A 14,880-nucleotide genomic window follows, 5' to 3' on the forward strand; every position below is an offset into this window, starting at 1 on the left:
AAATGCATGGCAACTGCATACTTACAGAAGAATCCCTCGATGAATATGCTGCGAACACGGACCTTTTTATTCCCAAGTGGTTCACATTTTCTTTTGCATCACTTGAGATGTTTAGATGAAGCTGACAAACCCACTGTTCTCAATTTTAGGTAAGCATTGAACTGAATTTACAATATCAGCTTGAACTAATTCATAGCTTTGGTGCCATTGTATACAATAGATAACAAATTCAAGTAAGCTGACTATAAACCCTATAGTGTTCTCATTAACATTCAAATTGAATACTGTCACCAATTATTGTCGCTTAAGAGAGGCAGTGTAGAGAGCATACATACAAGCAATGTGATTATTCCCTGACTTCAAGTATGAACTACATCCATAGAGGTACACAAGAGAGAAAATACACAGAAAATATAATTCGAAAACAGGAGTAAACAGTAAAACCAAAACAAAAAAAATGCTTTTGAATGCTTGTTAGGAAGTTGATCTTCACAAAAACGTTATAGCACTGAAATGAGAAATAGAGCTAAAAGTCAAGAAAACATTTAAGATACTGTCATAAGATAATTTCTTAATGGATAAGTTGAAAAGGGTGAATGGATTTCCTCAGAAAGCACAGGAATTCGACTCTATGGTCCAACCTTTTCATGCTGAACATAATCCCAAACTAAACTCGTCCCACCTGCCTGCTCCTGGGCCAATTCCTTCCAATCTTTCCTATTCATGTAGTTTTTTAAGTGTCTTTTAAACATTGTAACTGCCCCTGCATCCACCACCTCCTCTGTCAGTTCATTCCACACATGAATCGCTCTCTGTGTAAAATAATTGCCCCCATGTCTTTTTTTGAAAACTCTCTCTTCTCATCTTAAAAAACATGCTCCCTAGTCTTGAAATTCCCAACCCTCTGGCAAAGACATCTATATTAATCCTTTCCATACCCCTCATGATTTTATAAACCTCTAAATTTATCTCTCAACCTTCTACGTTCCATTGAAAAACGTCCCAGCCTTTCTTTGTAACTCAAACCTTCTATGCCCAGCAACATCCTGGTAAATCTGCTTTGAACTCTCTCTAGCTTAATAATATCCTTCCTATAACTGGGCGATCTCAAATAGAGATAGTACTCTAGAAAGGACTCAGCAGTATCCTGTACAATCTCAACATGACGCCCCAACTCCTCTACCCAAAGGTCTAAGCAATTAAGACAAATGTGCCATGTGTCTTTTTAACCAACCTGTCTATATGTGACCCAAACATTAAAGAATTTTGTACTTGAACTCCTTTGTCCCTCTGTTATACAACACTACCCACATTGTTTAAGCCCTACCTCTGTGTGTTGTACTAAAATGCAATACCCCACATTTATCCAAATTGAAATCCATCTGTTATTACAAGGTTGTTGCCATTGTTTTATGGGTGGATTTTCACTTTGATTCTTGCTTAAAAGTTTGGCGTTGTAGACTGGCTGAGCATTATAGAATTTTATTCCCAGTTATCTCAGCAAGAGGAGAATCAGGCAGTTTCCATACACACATGAGATCCACCATGTCAATTTTAAGCTGGGTACTAAATAAGTAATTCCCTAGATCTCAAATAGCTTTCTCTTCCATGATCCTCTGATTCAATATTGATTTAGTTGCAGTAGACATTGTAAATTTAAATCATATTCATTCTGCTGTGCCTGAAACAAAAATAAGAGTGTGAACAAAAACCTCATTATTCCTTCTGTGTTACTAAAAACCTAAATATTAAATGATCATCTTTCAGCACAGAGCAAGATGAAGTAACTGTATGAAATGACTTCAGTGTGGGATTCACATTCGGGTTTTGATACTTTACATCTTTGACTTGATCCACAAAGATGATTAACTTCTGAATCATGCGAGCCACAAAAATGACATCCATCATGTCTGCAAAGTTAGCTGCATTTCCCGTGTAGGTCATCAGTTGATGAGCAAAAGCAAGAGCATTGGTGGCATTCACCGGAATCTGAAATCACATATTGAATTTAATTAGCACTCTCAAAGGTACAGAATGGTAAAGCACTTGTATTCATGATCAATTAACCATAAACCAAATGTAGATTGCAGGCTGCAATTTGATTTTCACACACATAAAACCTTCCTTTGTTTTCAAGCAGTGAAGAAGCAGGTAGATGGTCAATATAAAGCAATCGATATTTTATGGGAGAACATTAAGACAGAATAGCTTACAGCCAGTATCAGCATTATCTCCAAATGTCATTCCCTATAAAAATTAGTTTTTCTACTCAAGTTAACTCTAAATAAGAAGGAGACTTTGAAGACAAGTCAAAGACTTGTATATTTAGTTTCGGAATGGAAGTTTTCTTTAGTTTATGCATTTTCGGTTTAAATTTCTTAAGTGATGAATGCTTTATGTATTTGAATAGACAGCATGATAATAGTTGAGATATAACTGAGCTAACTAATTTCTGAAAGGGAGAGTTTGGTAGTAACCAGCTACTGTAAACTGTTATGTTATACAACCACTTGCTTTGTTGCATTAAAATCAAGTCATATTTATACATTCACATTTGTTCAAGTGGAATGACCCTTGTACATCAACTTTTTATATCTATCAGCATTTCAGTAATGAAGACTTATTAAATTTTCAGCTAAGTGACTACCATGATAAAAAAAAGATAAAAAGCGAAAATAAAGCAGCAACTTTATTGAAAATATGCTCTGAACATAATGAAGTGCGCATTGACAATGTCTCCAAAGCAAGCAAGCTGACCCAGATGCACTCTGCTGTTATGCAACTTAGCATTTGAAATTAGGACCATTATCAGACAAATAAGTCCTTGCAGTGCTTTAATTATCACCTCATTGCTTTTACAATGCTACTATCTTTATCCTTATCATTTTGAGTTTGCATTAATTTGTGAACTATCATATGGTTAGCATGCTACTTTTTTAGCATGAATGGTGCATTACATATGTTATTCAGTGGCAGTAAAATGATCATTTGAGTTCTATATTTTGCATATATTTCATTTAATGTTAGGTGTTAATTTTTTTATTTCAACTGTCACAAAGGATTCAATTTTTATAATTTTTCAATTTGAACAATTTTGATTGGCAGAACTTTTGGCTTTCTTCTGAGCAACATCCAGTGCCATTGTTTTATTACAGTTTGGACCTGCTCTACACTAACCTACAGAAAGAGAACCTGCAATGCTACACTACAGGATTATCATGTACTGTGGCTTTCAAAAATAATTCTGGTTTGTGCTTGTTGAATCAGATTCAATTGCCTAGACATGTATTTTTAAAATTCAATTTAACCTTTGGCTGTGACAGATTTGCTGTAATACCAGCATAGCACACAACATTTCATAGCATTAAAGAATATAACTATATATTCCATGACTCACCTTACAGGATATATTTGTTCTTTTTTGTACTAGCAGTGCAGCCAGCTGATATCTTTCTTTTGTAGAAGATTTACCTGATCTCTTCACCTAGGTGCAGAATCTCTCCATTAAGCATTTCTTAATTGTTACGCCTGACATACTGCTCTGGCAGCTACATGCCAATTGCCTTTGAGACGTTACACACATTCTATCATATGAAGAATGGTGTCATGTTTGAGACAACAGTTCCCTATCTGTTGAATTAACGTTCTGATTTTCTTGCAATGTGTGCAACTATCATTCTACATTCGACCTACAGTCAACCATTGTTCAAACATATGGATCTACTAACTATAAGTTGAGATAATGTTCATTGTACTTCCCAACTCCGCTGAACTCACCCTTCAATGCAATATTTCATTGCAAAGACACCGCCTTGTAAAGGGGAAAAAACAGCAAAAACAGTAATACTTGAAAACGAATGCACAGATCATATTCCAGACTTGGGCTACTGCATGAAATTTGCACATTTGCCCTGTGTCTGTATGGGTTTTCTTCGGGAGCTCTAGTTCCCTCCCACAGTCCAAAGACATGCAGGTTAGGGTGAATTGGCCATGCTAAATTGCCCTTTATGTTCAGGGATGTGTAGGTTAGGTACATTAGTCAGGGGAAGCATAGGGTAAGGGGTCTGGATGGGTTACTCTTCAGAGGGTCAGTGTGGACCTGCTGGGCTGAAGGGCCTGTTTCCATACTATAGGGATTCTAATTCTATTGAATAACATCCCACCAGAGTGGCTTCTGCTCTATTACAATGTCTTTTGGTGCTAGATTTCAGACCAGAGGTAAGTGATAGCAGGATGGAAATCACAGGAGCATGTATGTCAGCCACCTGGGCAGTGGTGTGGCTTTGAATGGACCTTCCTCAGCCTTTATTCCAGATCTGGGTCCCTCAATCATGCACTGAGTGGGTTTGAACGAGGGACCTCCCTGGAAGCTCATGAATGATCCGACATCAGTTTTCTTGCCAGGCTTCCCTCCACAACCTGCTGCTGGTTTAGTATCAGGAACAGTGGAATTAATTACCTGCGTTAGGGCTTCAGTTGGTCTCTGGCTAGGATGGCCATTCACAGAGTTAGCAACCATCACCGTCCCACCCGAGTAAACATCATTCTGCTATCAGACTAGCCATAGGGGAGCATATTAAATTCCTACTATCATTAATCCTTACCATACTGGTCTGTTGCAGTTTCCAATTTGGTATTCCATTATAATAACCTTGCAGCTTTTTATGAAGTGACATTAGCAGAAGTCAGGTACAACCAAGGACAATGCCATCTTTACAATTAATTCTCAAAGCAGGTGGCATGGGTAGGATGGCACTGGTTAGAATTATAAAAGGGGAATATCTTGTTTTGTATCTGACAGAAAATATGCAATTTAACTTTAAACGCAGCAAAAACTGAGTGCAATAAATAATCCATATAACAGCAATTACCATACAGTAAGGAATAAAAGCTTGGAAGTCATTTTATCTATTACAGTCAACAGAAATATAATGGAACAACTGGAGGTGACTTCACCATTCAGTGGATCAGAAGAATACTCCACTGTGCTAACCCGGATCACTTGCCTTGATACCTAGCCTAGTAGATGGAAATACCAACCCTGTCTAAACATTGACTATCAAGAGCTCCAACTGCAACAAATCTCAATACTCTCAGTCAGCTGCAGGAGATATAGATGCATTGTGTAAAGCCAGAATCCACCTTGATATCATAACTAATAGTTAACTATTGTCTTAGATAATCTAAGTAGATGATTCAAATATGGATATGCTGGACGGGATATAAAGGAAAAATAGAATGAGTACAGGATATTATTTTGGTACAAATTCGATACTATATTAGTGTCTTTACAGTGAAGTTTCAGGTCCTATAGTAATCACGAAATAACCAAGGTAATCCAAGGAGTGCAGATCGTTGTATGCACCGACAGAAAACATTGGTTTCACTTTATCGCATTACATTGATACAGTATAGTTGCTGTCCAAATCTGGAATCAAAGTGCAACCTGACAACTGAAAAGCAAGGAGAGAGAATTCTTTCTAAGGAAACTCATTTCACTTTCTTTTTTTAGTAAATTTGGGCTTTCACACTCAATACACAGCACACATTTTATATCAGTGTAAAGCTAAATTCACTTTATACTGACAAGGTTCGTAATGAGAATATTGGCAGAGTTGTGGATTTTGAGTTTGGTAACAGGTCATTTAGACACGCAGTCAGCTCTACCCTATTGATTTTCTCTTCCCCACATGAACCACCTGGTCTAAATACACACTCCTACTCCCCATTCCTTTCACCTTCCACAATCCAATTCCCTTATAAGATAATTTATAACTCACACAACACCGGGTTACTGTCCAACAAGTTTATTCGAAACCACAAGCTTTCAGAGTGTCACTCTTCTTCAGGTGGCTAACTGAAAAAGGAGCAGGGCGACTAAAACATGTGATTTCAAGTAAACCTGTTGGACTATAACCTGGTGTCATGTGATTTTTGACTTTGTCCACCCCAGTCCAGCATCTCCACAATAAAGATAATTTATAGTATCTGTTGTAATGTCTGTATGTGTGCGTTTGATTGTGTGTGCAAGCATGTGCGTACGCGAATGTGTGTGTGTGCACGCGTGCATGTGTGTATGTTTGTGCGCATGCCTGTGTGTGCGCGTGTCCATGTGTGTGTGTAGGGGGAATGCAGGGAGTGGTGTAACAAAAATCCACATTCTAACTACAGAAACCAAAATCTCCCAATTATGTGGTTCTGAGGTTTCTCTTTTTGAAGTTAAGGCATATTATTGGAGTAACACAGGCAACTTGTGTTTGCACTTCACTCTAATTACAACTGATTCAGGTACAGATCCTGTGGTAGGTATTCACATGACTTGGTGCTCCTGACCTCCATGAGGCAAAATGATGGGGAAATCAGATGAGGGAATATAAATTCTGGACTTAATGTTGAAACTGTCACATTTACATTTTTAACCATAGTTTGCATTGCCTGAGAATCTATAAGAAAGAAATGTCGCTGAGCATCCTTTCCTCTGATTGGGATTCAAGCTGAATACAGTACTAGGTATGTGTCAAGCCTGATGCAATCAGTGAGATCGAAGTTGGAGACAGTCTATTGTTCAAATAATGCTCCTTCAATTGAGCAAATGAAGTCAGTCCAGCTGCCTGAAATATCACACATCAAACAAAGATTTTAATCTATTCAAGTAACAAAACCAGACAGACAAATTATATCATGAGTATTTACGATTTCTCTTATCTTCTTTGTGGCATTTTAAATTCAGCACAGCAGCATGAACAAAGAGGCAGTCAGATAACATCATCAGATGCTGTTTATACAGCACAGTTCTGAGTAAATAGGGATAATCTTCCATCAAACCACAATGACTAAACTGAAGCATTATTCACCATATTTATATTTGTTGAGTTCAAACAAAAACTTAAGAAGCTATGGACATCCTGGGATTTACTGTCACAGTACCTGAATTTTGACCACTGCTGACCTTGAAGAAAACTGTCATTGCAGATCCAGTAACCTTGTTAGTGTCGATTTTAATGCAATTCCAGTGCAAGATATCAGAAGCTAAATTTGCTCCAAGAATGTGCATGGAAAATAGAAGTCTAGGTTGCTTTCTAGACCCCAAATCTGCTTCTGGTGCGAATCTAATTAAATTTCATGTGTTGAAGCCCTTAAAGTGGCACAGAGAGGGAATTCCCATCCAATTAAGGGTGCGATGTGAGCACTCAATTGGCAGACAGTCAATCTAAAGCTTTCAAACTTGAGAGGATCATCTAACTACAGTACAGTAAGAAACTGGGATGGCACCTCAACAAGGACATGGCTGCTCAAAACATTTTCTTTAAAAAAAGAGTTCACCTTAAAAAACACAGAAGCAGCTGCCAGGCCAGCACATTTGTGGGAAATCTCTAATGGGTCACCTTGGACTGCATCAGATGCAGACTGACATGGAGGGCCTATCGGCCTTACTGGGCCACAGTCCCCATGGTCTGCCACTGGTTACTAGCCTTCAGGCAACTGATCAGCATCGTGACATGGCAGGAAAATTCCAGCCAGGCTCCTTAAAATACTTTTAACAAAGCGCTTTACATACCAAATTGCTTGACTATCTCATGAAGGTTGGAGGCCTTCCCAAACCCTTATCCCACGCCTCCAAAATGCACTTTGAAAAGTGAAATTCTCATTTCACACCTGATGTTTGGATTCTTGGTGAAATACAATCTGAAAGAATCGAGCCATTTGGGTATGGTCAACTATGAATTGCTTTCGCTATGCTGAAGAAATTATTGAGCATTATAAAGTAGTGCACTTCAATGGCATGTGTAAAATACCACATGAGTGACTGGCATTCACTAGAATTAGATTCCAAACACTGAAAATAATCCCAATCGTTACAATGCTGCAGAATGAACAATTCTTTGAAGCAAAAAACTTAAGTTGCAGTGTAAACAAGTATTCACTTAAGTGGAGGAATACATATAAACACTCAGACTTACATCATTACTACCTTCTATGCTTCATTGTACCTACCAGTAGGTGAACAAATCAGGGCATCTTCATAATACCATTGCTGGGAATTGCATTGTATAAAACATACAATACACAAAACAGTCAAGTCCGAGTGGTGCTGCTTTTAAACTCTGGGCTTCACTGGTCCAAAGTGAGAACATTATTTGTTTTGTGGTACCTGGGATGAAAATAACCCTTTAACCTGTTTTAACCTTTTGAAAATATTCACACAATTTCTGCTTGATTAAACATTTCTCTCTTATCATAGTGGCACAACACCCCTCCCAAATTATGTTTTCGAGAATTTGTTTCTGTGATATCAGCATTGTGAGCAAGACAGTGTTTGCTGTCCATCTTCAATAGCCCGTGAGAAGGTGGTAGTGAGCTGCTTTCATGGGTTGTTGTAGTATATCTGGTGCAGATGTGCCCACAGTACTGTAAAGAAGGGAGTTCAGAATTGGAGAGCCAGTGACAGTGAAGGAACAGCAATATAATTCCAATTAAGGATGGGGTGTGGCTTGGAGGAAATCCTGAAGGTGGTAGTGTTCTCAGGTGCCTGCTGTCGTTGCTCTTCTAAATAGTAAAGGTCACAGTTTGAAGGATGCTGTCAAAGTAGACTTGACAAGTTATTGCTGCAGATGGCATTCATATTGATGAAAAATTTAGTAAGCATTTAAGGTGATGGATGAGGTGCTCATCAAGTTAGCTCCTTGTCCAGAATAATATCAATCTAATTGAGTCTTACAGGAGCTGCACTTGTCCGGGGGAGTACAGTGTGCTACATTACATTTTTGACTTGTGCCTTATAGATGTTGGCCTGGCAGTGGGAGTCTCAGGAAGAATTACTCACCCCAGAATGGCGAATTTGCGATTTGCTGTTGCATCCACAGTATTTATGTGGTTGCTCAATAAAATTTATAGTCAATGGGAATCCCCAGGATGTTTATAATGTGGTATTCAAGAATGACAATGCCATTAGATTAGATTCTCTCTACTGAATATAATAATTTTCATGTGCTTTCTTCACATGAATGTTACTTTTCACTTGTCAGCCGAAGCTAGGTGTTGTTCTGCTGCATCTGAACAAAAACTGCTTTGGTATCTGAGGAGTTGCAAATGGAGCTAAAAATAGTGCAAACATCAGTGCACACCACCACATCTGACCTCATGATAAAGGGAAGGTAATTAATGAAGATGGTAGAGCCCAGGACACATCCCTGTGGAACACCTGCAACCACATCCTGGATGTGAGGGGACTAGCCGCCAACAAGCACAGGAAATATCTTTGTGTTCAACTACAATGCCAACCAATGGAATATTCTTTCTGATTCCCACTGACTTCAATTTTATTCGGACTCCTTAATGTCACACAGTCAGGCGAATGCAGCCTTGATGTGAAAAGCAGTCATTCTGAACTCACTTCCAGAATTCCACTCTTTTAATCCATATTTGGTCCAAAGATGTTTGGCAGTGTGTGGCCTGAGGGTCTGGCAGAATTCAACTGAGCATTGATGCGTAAGATATTGCTACAGCTACTTTAGTAAAATTGTTTTTTTTTGATTGGCTGTTCCTTGGTATTCTTGAGAAGCTAGTGGTGAGCTGTCCACATACCGTCCATAGATTCACAATGCTGTTCGGGAGGGAATTCCAGGATTTTGGCCCAACAACATTGAAGGAGTGGCAATATATTTCCAAGTCAAGATAGTGAGTGGCTTGAGGGGAACTTGCAGATGGTGGTGTTCCCATATATACTGTATACTGCTCTTGTCCTTCTGGATGGAACTCGTCTGAGATTTGGAAGGTGCTGTCTAAGGATCTTTGGTGTAATTCTGCAGTACACGTTGATAATACTGTTGATGACTTTGATGACTTCTATCACTTTGCTGATGATTGAGAATAGGCGGCTTGAGTGTTAACTAGAGTGAATGGCCTGGCTCTGCTTTATGTGGGCAGGAAACACCTGTTGCATTTTCCAAATTATGGATAGATGCCAGTGTTGTAGCTGTACTGGAACAGTTTGGCTAGAGTTGCAGCTTGTTCCAAAATACAGATCTTTGTTGGAACATTGCATGCGTCCGTTGCCTTTTAAGCATTGCTCCTGCAGAAGAAAAGGACTAATGATATTTTTCTGTCCTGTGCCAATATCATCGTTGGACTAGCAGCTTGTTGACATACATGAATGCTAAAGATAATCTCTTGCTCCAGTTCTGTTGTGAAATGTTTTGACTCATTGCTCACTGGATGACACTAATACAATTAGGCATTTGAATTGAGGGTCAAAGAAAATGTAAAAAGCTTTTTATTCAGCTGTAGCAACAGGACCAACAGTAGCAATAGCAACAGCTGTCTTCTATGTAGACACACTCCCTAAAACAGAAGGAATGGGTACAGAGATGCAGGTTGAAGGAAGCAAGACCCCTAAATGAGGACTTACAGGCAGTGGACTAGCTATCCTGACACATGAGAGCACCAGTGCTTCAGGAACTCCAGACTCAGATCTGAGGTTGCTGTTGATACCTGGATCTTCATACAGGACTGTGTAGGAACCTCCTGCCAATGCCCAGAAGGTGTCAGCCACTAGAGGCGCCCTCCACCCTCCTTGGGCTTTCACCAAGTCTCTCTGAGGGAGGGAAAGCAGGGAAATGGAATTCTTAACAGTTTGTGAATGCTGCAAGCTGATCTTCAGAGTCAAAAAGTCATGCAGCACTGAAAGAGACCTTTCGATTCAACCAATCCATGTTGACCATAATCCCAAACTAAACTAGTCCCACCTGCCTGCGCTTGGCCAAACCCCTCCAAACATTTCTTATTTATGTACTTATCTAAATGTCTTTTAAACATTGTCAATGTAGGTACATCTACCACTGCCTCTGAAAGCTCATTCTAAACACGAACCACTCTGTGTGTAAAGAAATTGCTCCTCATGCCTTTTAAAATTCTTTCTCCTCTCACCCTAAAAATATGACACCTTGAAATCCCTACCCTGGGGAAAAGACATCATACGACACCAAGTTATAGTCCAACAGATTTATCTAAAATCACAAGCTTTCGGAGCACCGCACCTTCATTAGGCTGCTCCTCCTTTACCTGACGAAAGACCAGTGTGCACAAGCTTGTGATTTTAAATAAACCTGTTGAACTATAACCTACTGTTGTTTGACTTCTGAATTTGCCAATCCAAGTCCATCTCTATGTGCATTTCCACATCACAGGGAAAGGACACCTGCCATTCACCTTAACTGTACCCCTCAGGATTTTATAAACATCTATACGGTTCGCCCTCAACCTCCATGCTCCAGTGAAAACAACCCCAACCTATTCAGCCTCTCCTTTTAACTCCAACCATACATACCTGACAACACCCTGTAACTCTCTCCTTTCTATAACAGGGAGGTCAGAACTGGACACAGTACTCCAGACGAAGCCTCACCAATGTTCTGCATAACCACAACATAACATCCCAACTCCTATACTCAAATGTCTGAGAAATGAAGGCACCCTACCTTAACCATCTTATCTTTATTTAAAGCAAACTTCAAAGAACTGTATACCTGAACCTCAAGTCTCTCTGTTCTACAACACTACCCAAGGCCCTACCTTTAACTGTATAAGTATTGCCTCTGTTTGTTTTATAGAATGTAATACCTCACATTGACCAAAATTAACCTCCATTTGCCACTCTTTTGTCCATTGGCCCAACTGATTAAGATCTCTTTGTAATCTTAGATAACCTTCTTTACTCCCACTATGCCACCAATCTTGGTGTCATTCACATACGTACTAATTGTACTTTCTATATTCTCATCCAGATCATTTATATAAATGACAAGCAAAAGTGGACACAGCACAGATCCCAATGGAGTACTGCTGGTCACAGGCCTCCAGTCCGAAAAACAACCCTTCACTATCACGGTCCATTTCCTGCTGTTCAACCAATTTTGCAACCAACTGGCAAGCTTACCCTCGATCTCATGTGATCCAACTTTACCAATTAGTCTACCATGTGGAACCTTGTTAAAGCCTTTGCTAAACTCCAAGTAAACAATGTCTACCGTTCTGCCCTCATCAATAATCTTGGTTACTCCCTCAAAAAACTCAATCAAGTTTGTGAGACACAATTTCCTTTGCACAAAACCGTGTTGACTATCCCTAATTATTCCTTGCCTCTCCAAATGCACATAAATCCTATCTTTCAGAATCACTTCCAACAAATTACCCACCACTGAAAGCAGACTTACAGGTTGATAGTTCCCAGTTTTTCCTTACATCTCTTCTTAAACAAAGGCACAACATTAGTCACTCTCCAGTTATTCTGCAACTCACCCATAGTTATAGATAATACAAATATATCTGCATGGGGTCCCACAATTTCCTTCTAGGAAGGTAAAAGGCTGTGAGTGTCAGCCGTTTGGATGGTGTTGCAAGGTGCATGTAGAGAAAGGAGTGAACGGAGCTATAAGTTGTGCTGACCTGAGGTATACTGTGAAGAAAGATATTGGGGCAACATAGATTGTAGCTCTGAAGGCTCTACGTTACCCACATGTCATACCTTCATGCGGTCCTGGCTCCTTCAGGTCAGTTTTCTTAAAATCAATTTGTTCAGGAGTGTTATTACGCACTTCTGGAGGACGTGGATCTTAAATCTGAGCCTCCAGATTCTGGCTCCTACAGGTACTGACCAGGGGACATATTGCTGCTGCTCACTTGCTCAGCCATACATACCTGCTTGGCTGAAGAAACCACCCTCATCTCTCCAGCCCAGTCTGCTGCTATCATGCTATAGCACTTTCTCTCCCTCAACTGGCCTCCAGTAAGAGTAGAAGACAAATGAGGGTAATGGGGAGGTGCTGCCTAGCAGGTTACCACACCACTCATATGGGGACTACAGCCTGAGGGATAGAAGCCCTATGCGTGACCTTGAAACATGCCAAGACCTCTTTAAGCAAAACTCCTTCCTTTGATAAAATAGCACATCTTCCCAGCAATCTAATTGGTTAAGAAGCCTGAAAACAAGAAGCTTTTGGCATGTTTTTGTTTTGACCTTTGGTTCGCCCCAGGAAAGGACAAAGAAGAGGAATTCAAAGCAGGAATATGGGTTCACAACTCACAAATGATCCTGATGACTGAAGGAAAATGCAATGTAAAAAGTAAGAGCCTTTCATAAGTAGGATTTTAAGTACAGTGTGAGCTCTTATGAATTAGCTGCCAGTATGGCAACTTCTTCTTACCTCTAGTAAAGCATAAATAATTCTAAGCAGCCAGAGACCAAGATAAGATTGAGATAAAGGATGCCAAGATTGCATTCCCAATACTAAGGTCATTGCATTCCTGACGTGAGATCAGGGAACCTTCTACTGATGCATGTGTTCAGAATGGGCCAGGAAATGGCCCTCAGCATGAAGTAAAGTCGAAAATCAAATTTGAACCAAGTGATGAATGAGGGACGGGACTATCCTGAAATTTGGGTGCCTGTCGTGCATGCATTGATTAGAAAAGTTCAAATATGTGTAAACAAAGCTTTACCAGCTCCCAAGAAAAAAACTGTACGAATGAGTCCTTGGATTTGGGGGCAATCTTGTTTGACAAAATGTTTTTTCACAGGGACAACTGACCAAAGAACAACGACCAAGGCAAGAGATCACTTACACTTTGGCTGGAGAGCAGAATGGTGCCATCACAGGTTATGGAAACCCCAACACACACTGTACCAACCGTCCATATGCCCTCTGCTATCAGCAAACTGCTTTCAGCTCTCTTGGGCCATATTCCTTTCCTGTCCAGTTCGCTCATGTTTCATTCCAAAATGAATGCTTCTTAAAAATAACCTTAAAATGTCTAACCAATGGCTGCTAAGCCAAATTCTGTACAAAGATGGGAGAATTCAGCCTATGAACTCATTTTTTTGTCTCCAACAGATTAGTGGGACTGCTGAGACACCACAGCAGGGAATGTTAAAGAGATCCACAGGGAATGGTTCAGCTGCCCATTCTTGAGAAGGCAGCATTTACCTTACTCCCATTCCCACCCTTCCCCTGCCTTGCAGCTAGCCAGCCCAGTCTGCAGCTTCCCAAACCAAGATGCTGCAGTCTCAGAACAGAAACTGGGCCTGCCAGGCCCTGAGCTATTGAAGCGTATTCTCCAAACGGATTCAACTGATAACAGCAGCTACCCAGAGGTGCCTCCATGATACCCCCCTGAAGGTGAAATATACTCAGGCAATGCCAGGACCCAGCCTGGAAACGGGTAGGTTGGAGATATTAAAAGGTGGCACAGAGGGGGGAGCAGTCTCTCCATGGAGGAAGTGAGCCCTTCCACTGAAAATGCTTTTAGCTGACTCAATTAACCTGATGTAGCTGTCCTGCAAAGTTCCCTGCTCCCTTGAAAATGTATCATCATGGCAGGATTATATTGGCCTACCCTACTGTAACCTACTTGCTATGCTGCGGGGGCCGACCTGACCACCCAGTCACCACTCATTTTCATTACCCTCCCCACTCCCTCTCTGACATGACCATCCTCGGCCTCCTCCATTGCCGCAGAGAATCAGACCGCAAATTGGAGGACCAACACCGCATCTTTCACTGGGGTAGCCTACAGCCCGGAGGACTCAACATTGAATTCTCCAATTTCAAATAACCTCACTTCCCATTTCCCAAATCCCTTCCCAGTCCCTCACCCTCCCTTCCATTCCTCAGATCGACCCTTCCTTCTAGCTACCAACTGGATTCATTCCTCCCATCAACCAACCAGGTCACACCCTCTACCTGTGTTCATTTATCCCTAACTCACCATGTCATGTACCCTCCTCACCCAAAACCCTCCTCCAATTCCACCTCACTTTAGCTGCAGCTCCCTTTACACCCACCCCGAGTCCTGAAGAAGGGTTACACCTGAACCATTGACTTC

The 14,880-nt window shown here is 40.5% G+C and overlaps 1 protein-coding gene across 1 annotated transcript in view; it reads right to left on the reverse strand.

Annotated features, from left to right (window-relative positions):
• The window catches only part of LOC132826241 (adhesion G protein-coupled receptor A3), a 544,117-nt gene that overhangs the window by 211,118 nt on the left and 318,119 nt on the right, over positions 1-14,880 (reverse strand). Inside the window, exon 10 of the mRNA XM_060841943.1 lies at positions 1,840-1,989. Within this exon, the coding sequence (XP_060697926.1) occupies positions 1,840-1,989 (150 nt within the window). The remainder of the gene's footprint in view (positions 1-1,839; positions 1,990-14,880) is intronic.

The sequence above is a fragment of the Hemiscyllium ocellatum genome, chromosome 22 (assembly GCF_020745735.1).
Source record: "Hemiscyllium ocellatum isolate sHemOce1 chromosome 22, sHemOce1.pat.X.cur, whole genome shotgun sequence".
Classification (NCBI taxonomy): domain Eukaryota; kingdom Metazoa; phylum Chordata; class Chondrichthyes; order Orectolobiformes; family Hemiscylliidae; genus Hemiscyllium; species Hemiscyllium ocellatum.